Source organism: Cyprinodon variegatus, unplaced genomic scaffold, assembly GCF_000732505.1.
Source record: "Cyprinodon variegatus isolate N-32 unplaced genomic scaffold, C_variegatus-1.0 Scaffold246, whole genome shotgun sequence".
Classification (NCBI taxonomy): Eukaryota; Metazoa; Chordata; class Actinopteri; order Cyprinodontiformes; family Cyprinodontidae; genus Cyprinodon; species Cyprinodon variegatus.
In genome coordinates, this window is record NW_015150699.1 from 581,562 (window position 1) to 605,671 (window position 24,110).

Genomic DNA, 24,110 nt, shown 5'->3' on the forward strand with positions numbered 1-24,110 from the left:
GCTTCTCTCATCTTTTTTATTGACATAAGGTCCCAGTCATGTGACATAACAATAATGCAACATAAAACCGCTTTTGAAGGGAAGACCAAAAGTGACAGATATCCAGCTGCAAGCTTCAGTTCAGAATGTTATTTAAGAATGTTATTCATGAGCCGGCAAATAATTTTAGACTTTGATACTGTAAAAGAAATGGTGTTGAAACTTAAACTATATATACATAAACACCCACATTAATAATGATATACAGTATATACACTGTGCATTGATATCTGACAAAATTGATGATGGCAAGCAGAGATAAGACTGCACCAAAAAACTGTGAACTACGATAATAGTGTCTGGTCAGTTCTGGAGAGATGACAAACATCCAAAAATGTGTCACTTGGTCCCTATTTTCGATCCCCTTGCAAAGAAACTGAGAAGCTGTCATCACCACTGTCAGCTTGTTCCCTGGTAGGTACCATCCCACACCATTTACCCCTGGACAGGTGCTTCTTACAGCTCTCGACAAATATGACAAGAGAGAATCATTGAGTGGGCAAAATAAGAGATGTTTTTCCTGCTCAGGACCTCAGACATAATTAGTCTTTATCTGAAATATCTGAATGCCTGTTTAGATGATAGATATCAGATAAAAACAATGACAGATGCAAAAAAAGAGTGTGTTGACTGCAAAAGAAAAATAGAAAGTACTGTAAATGCTATTTGCTGAAATACATATTTGGGTTTTAAAATAGCCTCAGCCGGTTCATAATGATGTCTGCTTGCCAGACTTTTCCCAATGTGCTGTGGCCCAGAAACATGAAGATCATTCTAATCCTTCAAAAATAAAGTTTGCAGGTTAAATGTTGAATTAAAAGAAACACTGCACTACATTGTGTCAGTGCCTATAGCTCCAAATAATAGTAAGTTATGAGAAATATTGATTTACCCAAATGGGATTCTGACATTGACTACACTCCTTGTCATTAAAAGTAAGCAATTGCAACTGTTCAAGACTGACAAAAAGTGATCTTCTGATGTGTAATTTGGAGTATTTGGCAGTTATGATGATACGTTAAAAGGGGAAGGTCATGAGAAAGTTAGTTTTAGATATTTAAAGTGGTTTTATTTCAAATGAACACCTCATCTGCATTAGATCAAAATTAAGGTTCTGTGTACATTTGGTAAAAGTCAGAAAAAGATCTTCCTGTTTCAAACTGAGAACAGCACATCTGAATCATCTTTGGTCTTTGCATAAGAGGAACCAGGCATAAAACTGAGACAGAATGAAAATTAACTGTTTTTACACTCTTTTTACAAACATGATAGTTGCATAAACCTCTAGATTTCATTTTTTTATAGTAGAGCTGTTGAGTTCCTCCTTGGTTTTTGCCTTTCTAACCATTTGATTAAGTCTCCCTGACCCACTAATCTTAATGTATGCCCAGGAAAACCTTCAAAAAGTATCCTATTGTCACATCTTATACAAACCAAAAGCACAGGAAGAAACTGAACTGATTTTGTTTTAAGCATACTGAGGAAGTAGTGTATTCCTTCAGATGTTTTACAAAAAGTACAACAATATGCAGAATGTTAATGAGTCTTAAAGCCAGCATTCACTGCATTGTATTTTACAGATTGCTGATAAATTAACTCATCCTGAATTTCCTTGACAACAATGATCCTGAGTCTGGCCCAGTGGTCAGATATTTCACTGACTAGTGTTAGATCTAAAAAAAGAATTGTTATAATTCAGCACTGTCCCCTTACCTTGAAAAAGTCATTTCTGGTGATTATGTTGAGCTTGTCAACTACCAAATACTTTAAATTTCTCCTCAATGGTAAAATGAGCTTTAACACACATGTGAACTAAATTTTTAATGAGGTTCATCTAAAAGATATATTCTTATCAGACATTTTCTGGTTTTCAATTTGAATTCCATCTAAATGTTATTTTTATTCTGTATTAACATCTGACATTATCTACTGATTTCAGAATTAATGTGTAACAGTAAAAACAAACTTTTGGGACTTGCTTAAATGTGAGGCAAAATTGCATGCAAAGCCTTACAGTAGATAACTTGTTAATGTGAGTTCAGATTTTTTTTTTTTAAGCCACAATGATCCTGGTGGATCTGAATCACTTCCTGCATGAGTTAAAGTTGCTTCCATTTGGGCACAGATCATATCAGCTGCCAAGTTGATGCCTAAATATTTAGATTTTTTTATGCGTTTAGCGAATGTTTGTTACTTGTATTTATTTTGATTTTGTATTTAAACTATGTGAAATTAATTGGGCGTAATGAAAATGTTGTAATTAGACTCAAACCAAGCAGAAGGAGGACTTGTCATCAAAGATTAGTTTTCAGCATTTGTTCAATTATTTTTGTTTTATTTGCTAAGAGTTTACAGTGCTCTCCACTTTTTTGATTACATAATTTGTCTTCAAATCACTTTATTAGGACAGAAACATGGTAACTACTCCCTGTGTGCAGCTAGACAGCAGTGGCAAGCTATCGAGACTTGTAAAAGCAAAGAAACGTAAATGCTCTTAGTGTTTTTGCATCTATAAATGATGTATTCTTTTATTAAAGGTACAGGCAGTTATAAATTCCAGCTGGTCATATCAGCGGCCTAGCCTCAAATTTATTCAGTGAAGTCATCTTTGGGGTCTCCTTAGCAGTTGCCTCTTTAGCTTCTCTTTAACAAGATATATGGGTGTATAGCCATTCTCAAAGGTTTATGAAAAATGTAAGAACTCATATGAGTTCTGGTATGACTAGTTCTATACATTATTTTTTTTTATCTAAAATTTAATAATGGCCACATTTTACAGCAGAAAGGGATTTGTAGACTATACAAGAGAAAACATTTTATTTAAATATCCCATTTACCATCGAAAGCAAGCATGTCCCAATATGGGAATTAGTGCTTTTGTGCAATACTGTTGAATTTTTGATTAGTTGTTGTGTCTGCTTTGATATATATATATATATATATATATATTTCCTTCTCTAACATTTTTTTTATATCAAATTGAAAAGTTTTTATAGCAGTTTCAGTTCTTCAAAATATGCAGAGCTTGAATTGATTACAATTAGATCTCACCTCACACAATTGCCATTGGGTATATTCAAATTTTACAGATAGTTGACAAACAGAGAGTAATACACAAACTGCATCTTACCCAGCCCATCTAATCTGCCATCTTTAATTTACTAAATTAAAAAGGAAAAGAAAGTCACTACATCTATAAGAAGAATACCTTTCAATTATGCATAAGAGGAACCAGATCTCTATTATCAAACATATACGATGAGGGGTTTTTTTTGGTTTGTTTTTTTCTTTTGTTTTTTATGAAGTTTGAATAAGGACTATTTCTTGTCATAACATAACACTTCTTGTTTCAGATCTTTTAATGTATTTCTCTTCAGGGATGAAATTGCTCCTGTGTGGAAATGGGAAAATCATTGAGCTATGTAAACATTTGAAAATAGACAAAGAGAATTGACTGGACATGAATAAGCCAGAGAGTCCTGAGAGGACTGTTTTTATCTGTGGTGTTGCAGTAAAAAGGAAACAGAGGTAGGCTGTTGGGGAAAAAATAGGACACAAAACATGGGGCTGATGGGGAATAATGTGGAAAAAGTTGTGAAAAAACCATCCATGAAATTGCTTGTTGCATCGTTTAAAACCTTTTGATTGATGGTGGCAATTTTAAAGCTTGGCTCTATCCCAGTGTTGTTGACGTATTAGAAGCCAGTTCTTCAGGGCTGTCTTCTCCATACAGTGCTACCTAAAATTATTTAACCCACTTAAGTAACAGCTATTGGCTACATACATTTGACTTCAACTGTACTCTTTCAGGTTATTGTTTTTTTTGTTGTTGTTTTTTTTTGTTTTGTTTTTTGTACTGGTAAGAAATAGTATTAATACAACTGTAAGAAGGTTTGTATATGCTTTTTTTCCCCTTTCTAAAGATAGAAACTATATGTGCATATGTACAGTTGTGCTTGAAAGTTTACATACCCTTCCATTAAAGAAAAAAAATATATTATATGTATATATTGAGAAATAAAAGAAGTAAAAAAAGCCTGAACAACAATTTTTTCACTGACAGTCACTGAAATCGTATTGTTCAGGAAATATTCAGTCAGACTTCTACCCCTGTTGTAAGGTATGTTGGTTTCATTGTTCATGCGTAAAGTACTTTCATTTGTTTAGGACAGTTTGCTTTTAGCCGGCGTATCCTTAATAAAACCTATTTAACTAGTTAAACCAGCCTAAAATGAATAAAATTATGTTGACCATTTAGAATGTTTTCAGCTTCAACTTGATTTTTTTCACATTTATGTTTTTATTCTAGAATTAAATTAATCAATAGGAAATATCTTTCACTTATTTATTTTTTTTAATTAAAAGTAAATGAAATCTTTATTCTAAACTACTCAATTTAGACTATGTTTGTAGCTACTTTTTGCCCATTTATTACCATCTAGTCAGTGCAGACAGAATTTGGCATTGGATTCCTTTTTTTGTCCCTTGCAATTGTTGATGTGCAAAAGAAAAAACACTTCAAAATGTTTGATTAGAAAAGACAACAGAAAATTAAAAAATTTTTGAACAAGAAAAATCACTCATTTCAAATTATTTAAAAAAAGCTACAACAATACAAAATCATGACAGATTGGAGCCACAATGAGTTTGTCTTGGATGCAGTGCATACAACATTCGTCTCTGTATATAATATTCAGCCTAATATTTTGATTTAAGCCAAACCAGGTTTCTCTGTTGCGTCTTATACAAATATTTGAACTATGTTAAGGGTTATGGCCCCAAGTTCTTCATCAAAACTACACAATTTTGAAAAATAATGTATCAACAGATCATCTATATTCGAGCAGGATAAAAGTAATTGTATTACTTAAAACAAAATAAATAATTTAATATAATTATTTTATATATTTTAGGTAAAAAATTACTTCTGGTTATAATCCCAATGTAAAGCTTTTCTCTGGTATAGAAGCTCCCAAGTTTTTGAAACTAGAGTTGTGCTGCAAAAGTTGGCTGCAAGTTATTAATCAAAGTTTTCTTTTTTTGTTTATCTGATTATTTTTACCTCTTTTGTTGTTGGATGCACCATGGGCCGGATTTATCAAGATCCAATTTTGCGTGCAGTAATTTGCGCTCGCAAAGTGGAATTTTGCGTGAGGGGCTGAACCATGGTTTGCGGGTGATTTAACAAGAGCGATTGCGTAATTGGTGGCAGGTCGGGGTTCTCCGTTAGGGCGTCCGGGCGACATGGCATTTAAAACGTCGGACAGCACTTCTGAAAAACGAGATTGAGAAATCCCAGATGCAAAAAAGTGCAATGTTGCAAGGAGTTTTGTGATATCTGGTATTGCGTGGGTCCTCCTTGTGGCTGGCTCCAAATCCATTCGGAGTTCCCCCAACAGCTCCAAAATGGAAATGCTGGATAAACGATATGTTTTGATGATCGTTTCCTCGTTCATTCCAAAAATATTCACACGAGTGAAAAAATGCGTTCTCTGCGTCTCCTTGCTTCACTTCATGTCTCCTTGCGACAATAACCGCTGCCATGTGTGCGCAATTACGCATACAGACCATTTGCACCTTCTTTTGAAACGTGTTAAATATAGAGTCAGATACCGTTAGCAAAATTGCTTTCAGGTTTAATAAATCACTTTGCGAGTGCTAAATTAATATATTTGCATGTTCTCCTCCCAAAAGACGCACTTTTGCGTGTGAACGCCCCATATTGCATATTAATTGCAGAAAAAGTACTAAATGGATAAGAGGCGCTATTTAGCACGTTTTAAAGACCAAATCCTTTTAGCACGCTGTTGATAGTGCAGTTTGTACATTTTTTAGCGTGCGCATTGAAATAGCTCACGTTTTTATACACGCAAACCTTTGATAGATCCGGCCCCATGAGTCTTGTTCATAAAAATAGCTTCATGAAACTCGAATTTTGCTCATATAGATTTGATATAGAAATGGCTTTGTCTTCTTGTTCTTTTAAACTAGATCTATAGATCAATACTGAAGATATGTAAAAAAAAAAAGAAAAAAAGATTACCCATGTTTGTGTTGTATATTTGGATGGCATTAAAAGCTTGCCCCCCTAAGTTTTTCCAGTAAACGCATTTGTTAGATGAAACAGGCTCTGATTCCTGTATGGTCTTTGAAAAGTGTCATCCATTTGCTTATAGCATTTTCTAAATCTTAAATCAGGAACATTGTGGTATTTTATTTGCCATAGTTTATCTTGTTTCTTTTGTGTTCTTTACATTGAGCTGATGACCTAATCTATTGAAAGGTACTAGGGAATTTAATGTATTTAGGCTTTATATGTTTTACTTTTTGTGTAAAAAAAAACACTGAAGTCTATACATGAGCGGTGTTTCTCACACATTTATTTTTTTTGCTCTGGTTTCTGTTAAACTTTAAAAGGGGGCTGAAAGAGTTAATGAAAGTAAATAATGTCAAAAAAGCACAAGTAACAGTTTTTATTGGGATAATATTTATCTAAGCACTCTTTAAACATGGTCAAGATCTTCCATAAACTACTTTAAAGTAGCTGTGTATCAGTCATTGGCACCTGTTGGTAGACCATACTGTATGTACTATAGAGTTATTTTATTGGAATCCATCACATCAATCTGCTTTTTTACAGCAAAACTAAATCAGTTTTAAAAGATAGCAATGCATGAACCTCAGTCTAAGTATAAAATGATCCATTTTATTAGAGAAGCTGATATTAGTTTTCCTCCTACAAGTGTGTTTGATATGCAGAAATACCAAATACTAACTCCAACTACATGTACAATGTCTTGCTTTCACCATGGCAACAAGCGTTATGACCTGTGACCTTCCCAGCTACACATTTTATATTATTTAAATGTGCAATACAGCCAGTGATGAATACAAAAATTTAGAAAGGATGATTACATAAACTTAACATAATCCAGGCATCCACCATATTTTCTATTCATCGACATGTTCACAAATCTTTTTTGAGCCAGTACCACTTCTATTTCTGAGGCTGTTTTCTGCAACCTGAAAAACCCTCAGTTAATTTGTGCCTCAAATGTAACGGGCAGAAGTTTGCAGCTTCTGCTGCCAAATGGGAGATAGCTTCAGTGTTACAGCTAATGGGGCTGTTAAAGATAGTTGGAAGACTTCCATCCTTCTAAATCCAACAAAGTTATACACTTATTTATAAGTGCCAGTATGGGAGAGGAGCTTTAAATGTAGATTCTCTTTTCCAATCTTTTTTTTCCAAAGTTCATGGGTTTATGTTACTCCATAATCTATATTTAAGCTATGTTTTATATATTGAGTTGCTTGCATTTGCAAATGCAATTGCATCTAAGCATGTTGCCTCCATTGTTGGTCATTTTTAAAAGATTGATTTAGAGCAAATATATCAGCATATTGCAACCCCTTACGGCATAACAGGAAATCAATTATTTTTCCTAAGGTCAGAATCCTAAGCTGACTTTGAGTTTCTAAAATCCCTAATTACCTTATAAAAGATAGTGTAGCAATATTTGATTAGACATGTCTTACAGTAACAGTGGTGAAGGGTGCTAAAAATGGATGAACGAAGGCAAAATGATTGTGCCAAGCTTTCCTTTAAAGACATTTTTTGCATATCTCAATATTTACAGACAAAAATGCTTAAAAAAATGTCACAAATAAATGTTTAATATAGAATTCTATGTATACCATATGCATTTATATTTCATTTTTATTACTTAGTCCTTTGTTCGAAACTGTACTGGCAAAAAAATTTACAATTTTCAACCCTTTCTCCTGCCGTTCTGATATCCAGGTCACATATACAGTATGCCATGGCTCTAGCACTACATTTTCCATTCAGTGTTAAAACAGTAATTGACTTACTAGTCTAACATTTTGAAAAATCTAGAAAAATGTAGATTAAAGGCAGATTTTTAATATGAGTGAAAATAGCATTTGCCCATTGGTATTTGGCCTGCAGTTCCATTCTGATAAAAGCAAGTTTTTTTAGAAAGTGATTTTATACAGGTTTGGATTTCATTGTTGACAAGCCTAAATTATATTTTATCTTTTGCCACTATGTGGAGTGTAGTTTATTAGTACCATGGCAAAATGTATAAGGACAGCATTTCAATAAAAATACTTAAAGCATTGATTTTCTTAATGTCATTACTTTTGTCTCAAGAGAAAACGTCACAGTTCTGTAACATGAGATTGATTTATCTGTTGATGTGCCCCTGGATAATAACTTCTTATTGTGTATTTTTAGTGATGTAGCATAACATGTTCCACATTTAATGTGAAATGTGGATTAAACCTAATGAACAAAGTGATAGATTAAAGTTGAATTCAAGTTATTACAATCCAATACAATTCCCTTTGCGTTTGGGCCATTTGTTAGTAAATTCAAGTGTTTCAATTCACTTCCAGTCAATAAAAAATGGTATGTAAACTTTATTGAACCCAGTAGTAATTTATTGGTTATTTATGTATTTTTTTATGAGTTGCTGTAGAGCTTCATAGTTGTAGGCAGGATGGGTCTTCTGTACCAATATGTCTTGCACCTGAACTATTGAAAACTTTGACTGCAGACACGCTGTTATAATTATTGTTATTATTTTTATTGCTGTTGTTTTATTACTACTATTATATTGCTTATAACAAGATAATAGATCCATATTTACAAGCTACTGTTCGTTTTAATTTCTCAAAGGTCAGCTATCATTCACATCCTCCTGGAAGAAGATTATTACAGTATTCTATTTAAAAACAGGTAATATAAAATCTGTAAAACTTGTACTAATTTCTGCTCATGCCATTTCCATTGGATAAAAGGGAACAGCTACTAAATCCTGATCAGATATGAGTTTTACTGGAACATTGTTTTATTTGCATGTCATTGATTAGAACTTCTACATGTGTATAGTTGAGATTTACTTTCTTATTCTGTTTTTATTTTTTTTTTCACTTTTTCTTTCCACATATCACAGAAACACAAAAGGGTTTTACAAAAAACTAGTAAGGGTTGAAGCACAAACAAAACAGTGATGTAAACTAAATGAATATTATTTTTGCCAATTCAACTATAATTAAATTTGGAAAATAAAATAGAAAAAAATGTCTTATTAATTCAGTTATAATTCAGTCATAATGTATTACCCATAGTCCTTTGCATATTCAGGTCAAACATTGTGAAGTACAACTCCTTAATCACGTTGCCATTTAAGTTGTTTAAATTAGCATTTAGAAGACGCTGTTAACACTTATTTCTTCTGAGGAGCCACTGATGGTGCTGCTCTCTCGATTCCACCCACTGATTCATTCAAAATGTCTGTTTCATTTACGTGAGTTAAAGACATTTTGTGTGTGAATATTTAGATAGAACAATTAGAAAATGGTTTTATTAATTCATGTCTACTATGACATGGTAATTAGTCATGTACCAGTATCAACCTTGAGGGTGACTCACCCAAAACAGCTGAGTTAATAACAAAGATCAAAAATAAATGGCTTAACTGGGATTTCTATTGGAATTTGAAGGAATGACAAGAAATACCAGCCAGAAAATGTTATATCATAAAAGCTGAAATCTTAAATGCCTTTGAAAACATATCTTAATGGCAATGTATTTATATTGTCACATTGCTAAATGTCAACTTAAAAACAAAATATATTTCTTATGTTTCTAAATCTTAAAGAGTATTGCAGCATTTATTTTGGAAAATGAAGTCAATACATGCCTAAACAAATAGCTTATGGAATGACCCATAAAATATTGTATACCTAAAATTAAAGTTAATACACATATTTTTAAATAATTTGATACATTTTTATCTCGGTATATCTTAAAATATGCAGTTAAATTTTAAATCTCCCACAATATGATTTTATGAAAAGCTCATTTTTAAAAATAATCAACCAGTGAGGTTTTCTTTGTAGATTATTGTGCAGCATCAATCCTAAAAAAGGCGTTTGCTGTTCCACCGAGTGCTCATCAAGCAGGTATAATATACACATAGGACTGAAGACATATTTCTTTTTTATTTAAAAGATCAACAATTTTGTTAAATATTTTGAGGTGTCAAAAATATATTTTTAAAAGATAATTACAATTTTAGCAAAACAGTGTAGATACAATATAAAAGTTGTCTGGATTTCAACAAACTTTGGTGTTGGGCAATGGGAGATTTTAATAATGATGATCAATGTAAATTTCAAATTTACATGAATTTTTAAATCAATGATATACAGAAAATGCTTTATTTAATTTAAGCTGAATAACCTTGTAGAGCTGTAAAATAATAGATACCAGAGGTCACAAAATTACAGTACAATAACCCCTCCCACCTATTTAGTATAAAATCTTTAAAAAATCATTAACTATAATAAAGAGACAGTACACACAATAAGTAATGAGATTAAAAAACACTGGAGTAAATGAGAAAATAAACTCTAAGAAGACAAAACTAAATATATTTTTTTCTAATAACTATAATAACGATTTTCGGTGTCTGTTAAAGTCATGATGAGAAAAAATAAGTTATTGACAGGAGGTTCCTTGCCTTCTAAGCATAAGTTGCCAGCTTTGCTCAATTTACTATGCATTTATTTTTTACTTAAATGACTCTGCTATCTTCAATCTCACAGTGCACTTGATACTATCTGATTCTATTTGGCTATAAAGGCATGCAGTATGAATCTTACAGATAATTTGAGTGGGACTGTGACTATGCTCAAGGGGATTTTCTTCTCATCCAGGAAGCTTTTTCAATTCACAATTTTAAAATTTGTGTTGAGTTCCAAGCTTTATAGGGTAGCCCAACAAGTCCTCTTACTGTATGAGGACCAGAATGTTCACAGTTTAGACAAAGAGCACAGGTGGTTTGGAAGGGGTGTGAAGGAAGCCATTTATGTTAAGAGAGAAAAACCAACCTTAAACAGAGTGGTGGACTCTGGTTTCAGCTCTCAAAAACCTACAATGCAGCGACAGAGTTAATTCCTTCCCGCTATCGCAATCCTCATCGACCAGGCAGGGGACCAAGACATCTTGCTTGGTCAGCCAGGCCAACAATGCCTCTAACGACTCCCCCCTTTTAGAGGCATAGACCAGTATCGGGTATTGCAGGCAAACAAAGACCACAATGGCTCCCCATTACTAAGGAGCGTTTCTGCTCCTCTGGTTCAATTTGCATGTTTCTAAGGCAAAAAAAGGCTTTATTGGGCTATACAATAAAGCTTGGAACTCAACGCTAATTCTGACATTTTGAGTTAAAAAATCTTCCTTGATGGGAAGCGAAACGCCTTCAAATTTGGAAATCAAAGTCCCATGGTTTGTTTTTTAACTTCTTTTGAAATTTAAGAGAAAAGGTGGTTGCAGGATTATACATAAGTATTAAATAAGTGCTCTGCTCTGTTTATTTTAGGCTCTACCTTATAACTCACCCCTTGTTTATAAACTATGATTATTTAAAATTAACAATGATGAGATAATATAAAGTCCTTACCCCCAAAACTGAAATAGACAATATAAAAAAAAAAATATTATTTGAATGGGACATATTTTTAAATGCAAATTTCTCCAAGTAATCTGTTTTATAATAATGAAATATCATTATATATTAATTCCAGTCATTGCAGTTCCCTCAGTAGATTTTTTTTTAAATATTTTTGTATATTTTAATGGCATGTTGTAAGACATTTTGTAAGAGAACATCATACCCTAGCAAATCCTAAAACAAAGATTACTGAAAGATTTTATATATTTTGCAACAATTGGAATCAAACAGACATGCTGATGACAGACAGACAAAAGGAGGATGCAGCCAAACATTGAGAGTATTACTAATTTTCACTGAAGAAATGTTAGTACTCAAACTAATTTAGTACAGTTTTTAACAGAGCAATAAAAGCAATGAGAAGATGCTGGTTACCTTGCTATCCTGCTTACAGTATGATCATGCAAGTCATACTTAGGGGTGTTGCTAAAGGACATGCATTACATCTACAATTTGGCCTTTGAACACTTTTTATTTGAACCAGACCTTGAAAATTTTTTTTAAAATATAGGAAGGCTACGGTAGGCTTATAAAGTTAGACTTGTTTTTTTTGTTTTGTTTTTTTATCTGTACATTTGCTATTTCCTCTCAAGCAAATTATTGTATATTATTCACAGTTAGTGCCATATTTTGACCAGGCAGTGCTTTGTTCTATTTTATTTCCTGTTTTCTTTATTTATTTTCCTTTAAAATTTAATTTCCTAGGTTTGGTTAAAAAGATTATGCCAAAGGCTGTAAGAAGATGTCGTCAAGAGAACATGGTTCTGTTCTAGCTGCATTAAGACATTTACTTTCTACTGAGCGTGTAACATTGTCCCAATATATGCAAATATCTTCTAGAGAAAAACACATTTCATATTGAGGGGAAGACGGAGATACTCTCTTACCTGCCAGCAGACCTGCCCTCCCAGACATTCACACTGGAGAGCAATGTGTTTCTTTCCCATGGTGTCAGACTGAATTAAAACTGGATGTGACAGGAGCAGTGTTTGTCACTGGAAATTGATCATGAACAAGCAAAATATTAGGTCAGGCTTAGCTGTGGTTTTCTTTTTTTGTCCAAAAAGGAGAAGGTGTTCAATACAGCCTGTAAAACATTTTCAAAATCCTTCTTTTTAACCTTTTTACCACGGAAATAAGCCCGCCCCTATCAACCTTTTGCAAACATCAGTGCATCCTGCTGACAGCATGGCTCCATTTTTCGCTTGGTTTGTTTCAGCCTCAGGCAGGTTGTAAAACAGCATACCATATAATTTTAACAAAAACATCAGTATGAGAGCCTGATTTATTTAATTGGTGGTGTTTTCTACATAAATATCCTGTTATAAATATATTTCAGTAAGTTTTATCAGTCTTTTTAATAAACTATTTAAGATGTTAAACATATCTCTTTAAACATGGTTTATAGACATTATTAGAAGAAAAATAGTGATGCTATACCTCACACCTAATGACTACAGAAAATGAAACAAAAAAACAAAATAAACCTGGTCTGCTTAGGATTTTGAGCAGTTTTATAGCTGGTATAACAAGTATATGTGTTTGTATAATGAGTGCAGATGGGGAGCTTTAACGACAAACTGACACTCTAAGTGCTGCTGCTGCTACTCCACCCTCCAGCTGCAAGGATGAGAAGCATAAAAAAAGAGTAGATTAGAGGAGAATAGTGGATCAACTTCATCAGTTAATTAAACTCTATTGCAGCCTGATGAGCAATTAATCAAAGCAGTGTGCCGAGTGTCAGGCAGGGATGAGCTCTTTGGGTGCGGTATGTATGCACTATGCAGTGTATTCCTGTGGGGGTGGCCCTGTGGGGACCAGCACTTACCAAATGAACAGCCCTAAAATTGTACAGGGTGTAACTGGTTGGGCTTATATAAGGCTCTATCAATCACTCCCTGACATAAGCCTACACCTCATTAAAGCCTCAGGATTAGGTGCTTCTTAGTGCTAAAACTAACATTGAACTAGTTCTTTAAATCAATCCATTTTAGGATATGTCAGAATGTATCAGGTCAGATGGAAGCAAAAACAACATAACTGGCCCACATACATCATGTGTGTTGGGAAACTAACACAGCATTAACCAACTACATTTTCCTGACATTCAAAAACTCCTGCAACATTCTGCTCGGTGGATTTTGCAAAGAACAATAAAGAAAATAGTTTGAGACCTTTGTAATCATGCAATACCGTAGCAGCCACAGTTAGTTGTATTTGTTTTGTTTTTTTACACCCAGGAGCAGCTCATTAACATTTCAAAAACTTGAATAACACTTCAACAACTTCCATAAATCCCAGATCAGAGACAACCTGAAAAACAGACCACGTTTTTAGTGAAATTGCAGGGTCAAGTGTCTAACCAGTAAAAGAGAGAGTGCTGACATCTACAGATATACTATGATAACAGAGGAGTCATTGGGTCCATCAGAGATGGTCAAGAAGCTACAGGGCGTTGGGGCTTTGTGGCATGGTGTGAAAACATTAATCTGATCCTTAATGTCAGCGAGACAAGGGAGATGATTGTAGATTTCAGAACAAACAAGGAATATTAAAATACTATAAACATCATGGGATAAGAAATAAAGGTGGTTGAGTAGTACAAATACATTGATGTTAATCTGGACAACACACTCAACTGGGGGGGAAAATTTGAATAGATAGACCAGACACCTTTTTGAGAAAGCATAGGTTATTTAGTGTTTGCAACAAGATACTGCTTATCTGCTATAGGTTTGTTGTTACTGTAAGAGAGTGATCTTGTGGAAGCTCATTGGTAGAATTCTCTTATGACAGAAAGAAGGCCTCGATTCACAAATCGTCATCCAGAGGGGGGAACATTTATTTACAAAACCGAATTCATACAGCTGTCTTAAACACTTCATACATTCAGCGCTATGTCATCACATCTGTAATTTTCCCCTAACCTCCAATCCATTGTGGGCGGCATTTATAGGCTCTACATCGCACTGTGTGGATGCACGTGCACGACTGGACACTCTTCCTGGAAATCTCTTAGCCTATGACCTGATTGCGTGCGAGTCAGCCAGTAAGCACCCTGTTTTTGCCAAGATTCGTACATGACTCCCAGCTTGTAGACTCCCTGTTTACATCTTGCATTCTCTGTGTTGCTAAGTGAGCATAAGGTCAGAAACAGGACGACATAACGCAGTACAACTGCTTCCATATTTGGCAAGCGAGCCAGACATTTATATTCTACAGCATTAGAGACTTTATTTATTGCTGAGACTCATACTTGAACTTCAAGATGTAGTGGCAGTTTTATTGTCTTATATCATATAAGAATCAGAAATCAGAATCAGAATGTATCCTACAACATGGCCCTATACTTACTTAGCAACAAAACAGTACATCTTGAAGTTCAAATGCATTGTGCCACCAACTGTTACAGCATCAGCATCGGAGCAAATGGCTTCAAGAAGCCTAAAAGCTGATAAAAAGGTTCAAATCCGTTGTAAAAACTCTTCTGGACACAATTTCACAAAGAAGAATTCTTAATAAGATGTGTAACATTATTGAAAACCATAAGCATCGTCCTAAGGAGACTGTTGAACATCATCAGTGTCAATGTCAAGTGCTTCTCCAGATCCGGCTAAAGAAGATCCTTCCTGCCTACGGCTTTCGACACATATAATAACTTGTTAAAAAAAATGTGTATGAGTTACTAAAGTATTAGTATTTTTACCTTTGTGTTCAATAAAGTAATTTTGAATTGAATTGAAACCCAGCCCTTGGCGACCTGTCCAGGGTGTACCCCGCCTCTCGCCCGTAGACAGCTGGAGATAGGCACCAGCACCCCTCACAACCCATGCTGGGATAAGCGTGACAAAAAATGGATGGATGGATGAATTGAAACCCTTAAGTTTACTAAAAAATTGACTAATCACAATCTGTAATGAAAAGAAATAAGCCAACAGGCCAACATAATTTAGTCAGAAGATCCTTTGTATTTAACTAGACTGAGCCACTGGCATTGAAATGTGTAAAGTCATACTTTCTGACAGGGCTCTTTTAAACAACATCTCAATAAAATGCATTTAAATTTATGGTTTTTACAGAAAATGTATCAAGAACTTCATGGAGTCTAATTACTTTTGTTGTTTTGATTTGAGTTTCTTATATCTTATCTCTAAATGCCTTTCTACTGTTTTTTATCTAGCTCTCCATCTCTTTCTATCCCAACACTGAGGCACTCTTTATGCTTTGAAAATTCAAGTTGGCAGTTTGTGACTAAATGCAGTAAATTTATTAACAAGACCGCAGGGAACATTAAAAGTCAATTGAAGGAGGCTATTAAAAGCAGGATTTTAATTGGGTTAGTGCCTTGGCTGAAACTCTTTTTTTTTTCCCTGTCTCTTTTTTTCTAAGAGCAATAGTCATAAAAAGTTCTGAATTAATTTGTTCAGTATCCGCTAGTCCTTGAAAGAAAGTTCTTTTATAAAATCTCAGAGGTTTAATGTTTTTCAGCTAATTTTCTTGGTCTCCAAATATCAGAACATTGTGTAAAAAAACAGCTCACTGTAAATTCTGAATAGACATATGCTCATGGCGTCTGCCCTTCTTTTCTGCTTTTCTGCTGCCGAGTAAGAGGGAGATTTATGTGATGTTTTATGGTGGAAGATTGCATCTTGTGAATGACATGGTTTAACTATGAAAACAGCTAAATTTTCAGTAGATTAACTCTTGGTCATGACAAAAAATCTGACTATAGCTGTTGTATGTATTTACTTTTTGATAAGGCCTGCAATCTGTGAAGACATTATGTGAGCAGTGTAGCTTTACTGGATCAGATTATGTAATCTGTTGAAATTACATTACACAGCATACGATTGTCCTAGTTTTGGTAGCATAGTGTGACATATTACAAATGGCTTTAATTGCTCTGTGGCTTCTGGCTGTTCTGACACAGTTGACTCTCTGTGCACCTCAAGAGGCTGGGGTTTCAGTGCGTGCATAAACTCAGAAAAATAGTTGGTTTATACACATGGCAGAGTTGGAAAGAGAGATGGGGAGGTGGCAGCATATTGGCTGTGCTGACTGGATAATGACATGCAAAGTGCTGTGCTGCTATACTAGGCTGAGCCTCCGACCAGATGCTACTTTCACTACAGCTCATAAGTAGCAAGAGCAGTAGGCTCCACTAACATACGTACTCGTCTTCAACGGATTAAACAGGAGGATTGCAGCGCTTCGATCATGTACTGTAAAGGGAGCTTATTAAAGCTAATACTCATTATGTGAAGGAGACTGTGGATAAGAAGACTCCTAAACCTCCAAGTTTTTTATGTAATTTCTCAATAGTTAGAATTTATGCAGTCTGTGTAATGAATGCGGCATTCATTACAACTTAAATAGCCTAAAAAACTTCGCAGATTGACTTGTGTCCTATGAAGACACAGTTAAGAGGATTATTTATGTTTATAGTGAAACGGGCTGCCAGATGGCAACTTCACACTGAAGGGCTTTGAAGGTAATGTTAATGTTAGCCATATAATTCACTTAATTTATTTTTTTACAAGTAGAAAGCATAATAAGCAGGGTAATGACTCTGACTGCAAAAGAAATTGAGACACAACATTAAACAATCCATTCATTATTAATACATATTTACATATCAATCCATAAATGTATTTATTTTTGAAAAGGTTGCACAGTGGGTAGCACTGCTGCCTTGCCACAAGAACTTTCTGGATTCAATTCTTAGCCCAGGGTCTTAATGCATGGAGTTGGCATGTTCTCCCAGAGCATGTGTGGGTTCCCTCCGGGTACACCGGCTTCCTCCCACAGTCCAAAAACATGACTGTAAGGTTAAGTAGCTTCCCTAAAATTGTCCTTAGGTGTGACTGTGTGTGCATTGTTGTGGGTCTTTATGTGTCTCTGTGTTGCCCTGTGACAGTGGAGAACTGTCAAGGGTGTACCCTGCCTCTTTCCCATAGACTGCCAGGGATAGGTACCGCTCCACCACGACCCTGACAAGGTCTATGTGGGAGAAGATGGATGGATGGATGGATGGATGGATGGATGGATGGATGGATGGATGGATGGATGGATGGATGGATGGATGGATGGATGGATGGATGGATGGNGATGGATGGATGGATGGATGGATGGATGGATGGATGGATGGATGGATGGATGGATGGATGGAAACTAATTTAATTACACTAAACAAATATTACCAGTGTTTTACTTACTGATTCAAATATACAGTAGCCACTCATCCACTGCAGTGACTAAAAAATGTTTTACGCCTCTCAATATGCTCTGGTTCAATTTAGGAAAAAGTCTTCTTTCAGGAACCTTTTGCTATTCGATTATTAATACTGCAAATTTGTCAAAAATAAGCCCTTTTTTGTCTTTCGATTGAATTTACATTGGGTCTCATCAGTGTATACCTGAAGTTGAACTAGGTTAAAGAGTGTATATCAGTAAAGGTCATATATACAACTGTGATTTTTGATGGAAAATCTTGAAGTAACCCTTTAAGGTATTGCAGATGGAAGGCAGGAAGGTAGCTTCTAAGCAGATGCCTACTTCAGTGTTGTATGTGGCTAACATCTGTTCAATAACAGTATTCTTACCATGCTTGCAGATCATTCTTCTCTTGTCTGTCACTGTCGTTTTTTTCTCCTTTTCTTTTTTTCTTTCTAGCAGGTACACAAAATGCTGTCAAGCAAACTATTTGAAAGTGGTGGAGGCTTTTTCAAGGCTTATGTAACCGAGTGCTGTCAGATAGCTGACAAGCAGTCCTTATTAGTCATTTCTGTTAGCACTACAGACCAACAAAAAAAAAAAAAATACTCCCTTTATTTCAATATAAGAATTTTTAAAATAAAGCATACTATAGACATAAATTAGTATGGATTATCAAAATCTCATTACAGCCATCTGTTCTTAGAAATTTTAGGAAAACCTTGAAAAGCAACCTACTGTATCTATCATTTGAAACTATACCACAATTATTTGCTATCTTGTTACTCATCAGGCAGACAGCTATGACTAGCATGAACATCCTTATTGGTATATGGTCCAGTACCCAACATGCTGCCTGGCAGGGTGTTTCCTGAAACTGTATTTTCAGAACCAGTTGCTTATTTGTTGAATTTGAAGACATAGTGAAGCTTTTGCTCAACATGATCAACAGTGAACTCTGTCCACCCATGACTTGTTGGTTTGTTCATCAGTGCTCCTTCCTTGGGTTACTTTTGATTGTGATAAGTACAACTGCCTCAGATCCTTAACCTTACACATAACTATAACATAATAACTGTGTGCACAGTAATAATGCATCATTACTAAAACATGTTTTTGTTGTCTGTTCTTTTTATCTTTCAGGAAAAAGGAAACATTGCTGTAGTATTTAATGTGGGAACAGATGACATAAACATTGAGGAGACGTCAAAATTTGTAAATGATGGAAAATACCATATAGTGAAGTTTACAAGGAGTGGGGGTAATGCCACTCTGCAGGTGGATGACCTGCCAGTCATTGAGCGCTACCCCACAGGTGAGTCCTACTGCTTTTGTGTACAACTGTATACGGGCTGCCTGCAGGAGATGAAATTACCCTAATGTTATTAAGCAACCAGGTTTTATCTGTTAAGGATTTCTTGATGATAACCTGGCATGGGCTTAAATTGCTTTTTATCTTTCTCCTTTTAATAGCTATTTGGAATCCTACCAGTGTTTCTGAGTTTTTTTTACTTGAATATGGTAGAGATAATACTGTTAAATGACATTTACAAAATAAAAATTACAATAAAATGTGCATTCTTCTATTTTTAACCTGCTGGGAATCACATAATCATGAAGGAAAGGCAACCACACTATCTTCATGGTTTTATTAGACTATTTCAATCCACCCACATAAGGAGATCAGATCACTACACTATTTTCTGACAAATCAACACTTTACCAAAAAAAAAAAAAAAGGTTACTGTGTTTCTTTTGATGGATTTTTTATCATTACATTTGATTGATAGATTGATTTATTCATTGTTAGATTTCTTGATTAGTTTGGAATGAATAAAGCTACATAGTCAAAGTAAATGTGCTCCTGGTGTAATTTAGATGATCAGCTGACTTTATAGACAATCTTTTGAATAAAAATGTTATTATATATATATATTCATCATTTTGAAAGCATAATCCAAAATGATTTGCACAAAAACAAAGCGGCATAATTTTTTTGTAAACATTAGTGCTCACCATAATCATATTTCTGTAGTGCTTTTCTAGAAAAGCACTTTAAATGACAGCGGAAGATAAACGCAGTCTTTGCCGACTTTGTAACAGCTGGGAAGTATTGAGAGAATGGTAGGTTCAACACATCAACAATTCAATAATTAGAGTACTCTGTGCTACTATATTTATGGTAAAAAATATGCAGCAGTCTGCTGGTAAACCACTAAAACTCAGCAACACTGGTATGTTAATTTAAGGTCTTGAAATGTCAGGTATTTGATTTCTAATTCTATTATCTACAGTATGTTTTTGAAATTCAACATTTTTTACCTGCTGTAAGGCTTTGGCAAAAGCTAAAGAGAGCTTATGACTTGTTAAAGTATTTGATCTAAATGCAAATCTAACTATTCCTGAAGGTACGAGCTGTTGCTCCAGAAAAAGAAAAGCTGCACTACCACATTTGTTAAGTTCTGAAAATGCATAAAATTTTAATGCTAGAAAACAGACGGCAAACAACTTGTCTCTTTCCTTCATACTCTTTATTTGACTTTCAGCTGAGAATTGTGCATTCGTCTAAATGATAGATGCTTGTATGACTGCGACCAAAACCTCCATTTGCCTGAGGTCGGAAAATGGAACCGTAAGCTTTTGACGTGGTTATGACAGGATGTGAAGCAGATTTAAATGCATTCATGCTTCACCCTCTACATTTAAACATGCGTGCTATAAGGTGACTCCTGTGGTTAGCACTGTTGCCTCACAGCAAGAAGGTTGCCAGTTTAAATCTTAACTGGGATCATTCTGTGAGGAGTTTACACATTCTCAACATGCATAGGCTCCCTGGAGATAAACCAGCTGCCTCCCATGGTTCAAAAACAAGAATGTCAGGTAGATGGTGACTGTTAACTCAAAGTAAGTGTCAGTACTGAATGTGCATGCATCGTCACCCAATCTTGGGCTTGTGACCTGTCTAGGTTGTAATATTACCACTTTAAACCCAAACATATTTAAAAGTGTATGGAAGGTGAAAGAATTAAGACTGAATACAGCCTACGCTAAAGAACATTTTAAGTATTACTTTGCTCCCCTTTAAATAAGGTTCTCTTAAGCATTATTTGACATACTGTAGTTCACTCACCTATTTAAAACAGAGATCAGAGTTTGTTCAGAAATCCTTGGAGCAATAAAATGTTGACAGTGACACAAAACTCTGAATTTTAGCTGATTTCAGCTATTAAAAACATATATAACTGAAAAATGTTTACATTGTGTCATTATTGATGCATCTGCACAAAAGAAATCAAAAGGTTTACTGCACCATTTGCATATTTCATTTGAAGTTTATGCTAATGAGGCCAAAATGAGGTAATAGATATTTTACAAAAATCTAATTATGTGCTGTGTTTGCATCTCTCCTCTATACAAAATTAGTTTTTGGTGCTACATACCACAGCATTTGATCTGTACTATCCTGATACAGATCTAAGCTCAATAAGTTAAATTAGTTAATAGAAACGAAGATGAAAAATCTTTAGCTAGAACTTTGGCATACTCAGAATCTTATTGCTAATGTTGATGTCTGTAGTATTGAAATAATTCTCACTCACTAAAATGGAATGATTATCATAGCATTTTGGATTAAAATTTCAAAGACTATAGACACATAAATCGGATAAATATGTTTCTTTTTAAAATGTCCACAATGGCATATCATGAGCATGTTACATAAAGAGACCTTCAGACATATATCCTTTTAGTGCATTAGTGTCAATTTACTGACAATAAATAAAACAACATTGTCTTGTGAAAACGATGTTTGCATATCATTAGTAAAAATATATATAAATATTACAAATAACTTCACAATTCCTTACGTCTAAAACCTGTGCACTCTAATCCCAGTAATGAGAGTGTAAATGTTTTGGTATAACTTCACATTAATTTTGAAGGGAACATGACGATTTATTAACTTAAGAAATATCTTTGTAGTATTTGACTAATCAATAATTTAGGTCAACATTCTCTCACAGTTATTATCCATTTATGCCATGTGATAGATTGTAAATGCCCCTGGACAAATTGATCAACCTTATTCCTACCAAACACACTTTACTGATGATGCCCAGTCAGGCTACATTATTAAGCCTGTTGTGAACTAATTACATCTAATCACCATTATGACATTGTCCTCCCCTCTTACCCTGCACACAGAACTATCATTCTGTCAGATCGCCTGTAGTTTGATTAGTATCAATGTATCCTTCTAACATACTCATAATCTCAACCCCCAGCCTTTTAGGCCACTCACAGATCAATTCTGATTGTAATAAATGAAGACTGTAAAGATAAAAAAGTGACTGGAAAGTGAGAAGGTGAGGGGAGGAGTTTGCGCTTGGGGATGGATTACTATCACTCTCAAAACAAGGAAATAATTGCTTCGGCAGACCCACAACGGCTGCCCTCATAATCTCATTAAAAAGTCTTGTACTAGATGCTTAAAGGCTAATAAAAGTCTTTAGTACAATTACGAGAATGTAAAATGTTATATGTGCAATCACACACATAAGTAGTCCCCTGTTTGTTGTAGTATAGGCCTTCTTGCTTTTTTTTCTCCGTACAATAGGGCTATGCAGCAGAAAGAAAATCTGTTCATTCTCCTGAGCCTTGGCCATGGAAGTAATACCATCACAATTGTGCTGCCAAACCCACAGGGTACAATGCAGTATCCTATCGAAGCACCCAATGAACACGCACTGCACACAAAGATAATGGAGAAGTCCCTGGCCTTATTCCTTTACTGTTATCAGAGCATGGTGCACTTACAGAGCTCTCTGTCTTCTTTTCTCTTTAGCTCCCACTTTCTGCTTTTTTTTCTGCCCTTTTTACCTCTGTCTGCTCCCCAAACACACACACACACATGTACGTTGATCCCACCCACAGTTTTTTCACTGTGTGGTCTGGTGTCTGCTATAAGGGGAAGGAATGGTTGTAAGATGTAGCCATCATAAACCACCTATCTGTGCTCATTTTCTTCCTGAGTCAAAAAATAAACCCATGCCTCTTGTCTTAGAAGTCGTCACAGAGCATGCTTTAGAACTGTTCAGTCGCTATCAGTTACACAATTGAATGACGGCTGTAAAATAGAGATGCAATCAGTTCACAAGACATGCAATATTGGGTTCATAGAAACCAAGATTTAAAAAATTATTTTTGAAAAACTGAAATATCTGTTTTATACAAGTCAAACTTGTATTTGAATAATCTGTAGCAAGTGTAGAATAATCAATTCCAGAAAAAGACAAATTCCTGTCTTGATCTTCTCTTGTTAAATTCAAGGTTGACTTTTTTTTTTCCACAGAGGGAGCAAAGTTTTCATAAAACTCAGACTGTGGTTTAAAGAATACATGTTTGGTGTAGAATAATCAGGTTCTGATATAACTACTCCATTTTTTTTAGACTTTAAACTAACCTAGAAGATTCCAGATTTCTATAAAAACTGTATCATAGCTGTTTTACAACAGGAGGATGCGCCAAATTATGTTAGCCATCTATAAGTCATCCAAGAATCCAGCAACTAATCTATAATTCCTTTCATCCATCAGAATAATATGAAAATTAAACTGACATTTATAGAAACCTTTTAATTGCCCTCATCTCATGAACAGCTTACGTTTTGACATATTTGCTTATTTTACACCATGATTGTTAGGCTGCTTTGCAGATAAAGTTGCTGCCTTATCTGACCACTCCATTAACAAAAAAAAAAAAAAAGTCAGGGCATAGAGGGTTGGGTGGGACAGCTCAGCTGAAACGCTGCTGTCTGGCAGTGGAGATAAGACACGCTGTCCCACACGAAACCAAATCACCGCTTAACAGCAGTCACAGGCTTTGCTTGCAGCCACGATGAATAGGCTGCAACAAAGCCCGGGGGATAGCATTGTTTAACACCCTGTGGTCCTGGAGTACGGATCAATACATGATCAGACCTTGATTATATCCACACTTAATTAACCTCGGTATAGAGATAGACCAAGCCTGCCATCGGATGTAGAGCCAGAAAGATAAGCTTTTTAAAATGGTGCATAGTTTTTCTCAGATGTAGGGGATTCTAGCACCCTGGCAAACTGTGGCTATACAGTATAGCATATCCTTTTATGAACCTGGCATTCTCAATGGTTGATTTATTATTATTTTGAAAAAACAACAAAACATCTAATATTTGCTTAATAATTATTTTTGATAAGTTGCAACTGCACGGAAAACCTGCTGGATTGAGTTGAAGCTTTTAAAAACTGTACAGCTAACAAATTAGAACACCATATT

General features: G+C 34.9%; 1 protein-coding gene across 20 annotated transcripts in view; it reads left to right on the forward strand.

The window, feature by feature from the left end:
- Positions 1–24,110, forward strand: part of nrxn1 (neurexin 1) — a 321,828-nt gene that overhangs the window by 240,763 nt on the left and 56,955 nt on the right. For all 20 annotated transcript variants that reach the window (XM_015382002.1, XM_015382006.1, XM_015382016.1 and 17 more), the window contains one exon: positions 18,939–19,110. In XM_015382002.1, coding sequence (XP_015237488.1) covers positions 18,939–19,110 — 172 coding nt within the window. The remainder of the gene's footprint in view (positions 1–18,938; positions 19,111–24,110) is intronic.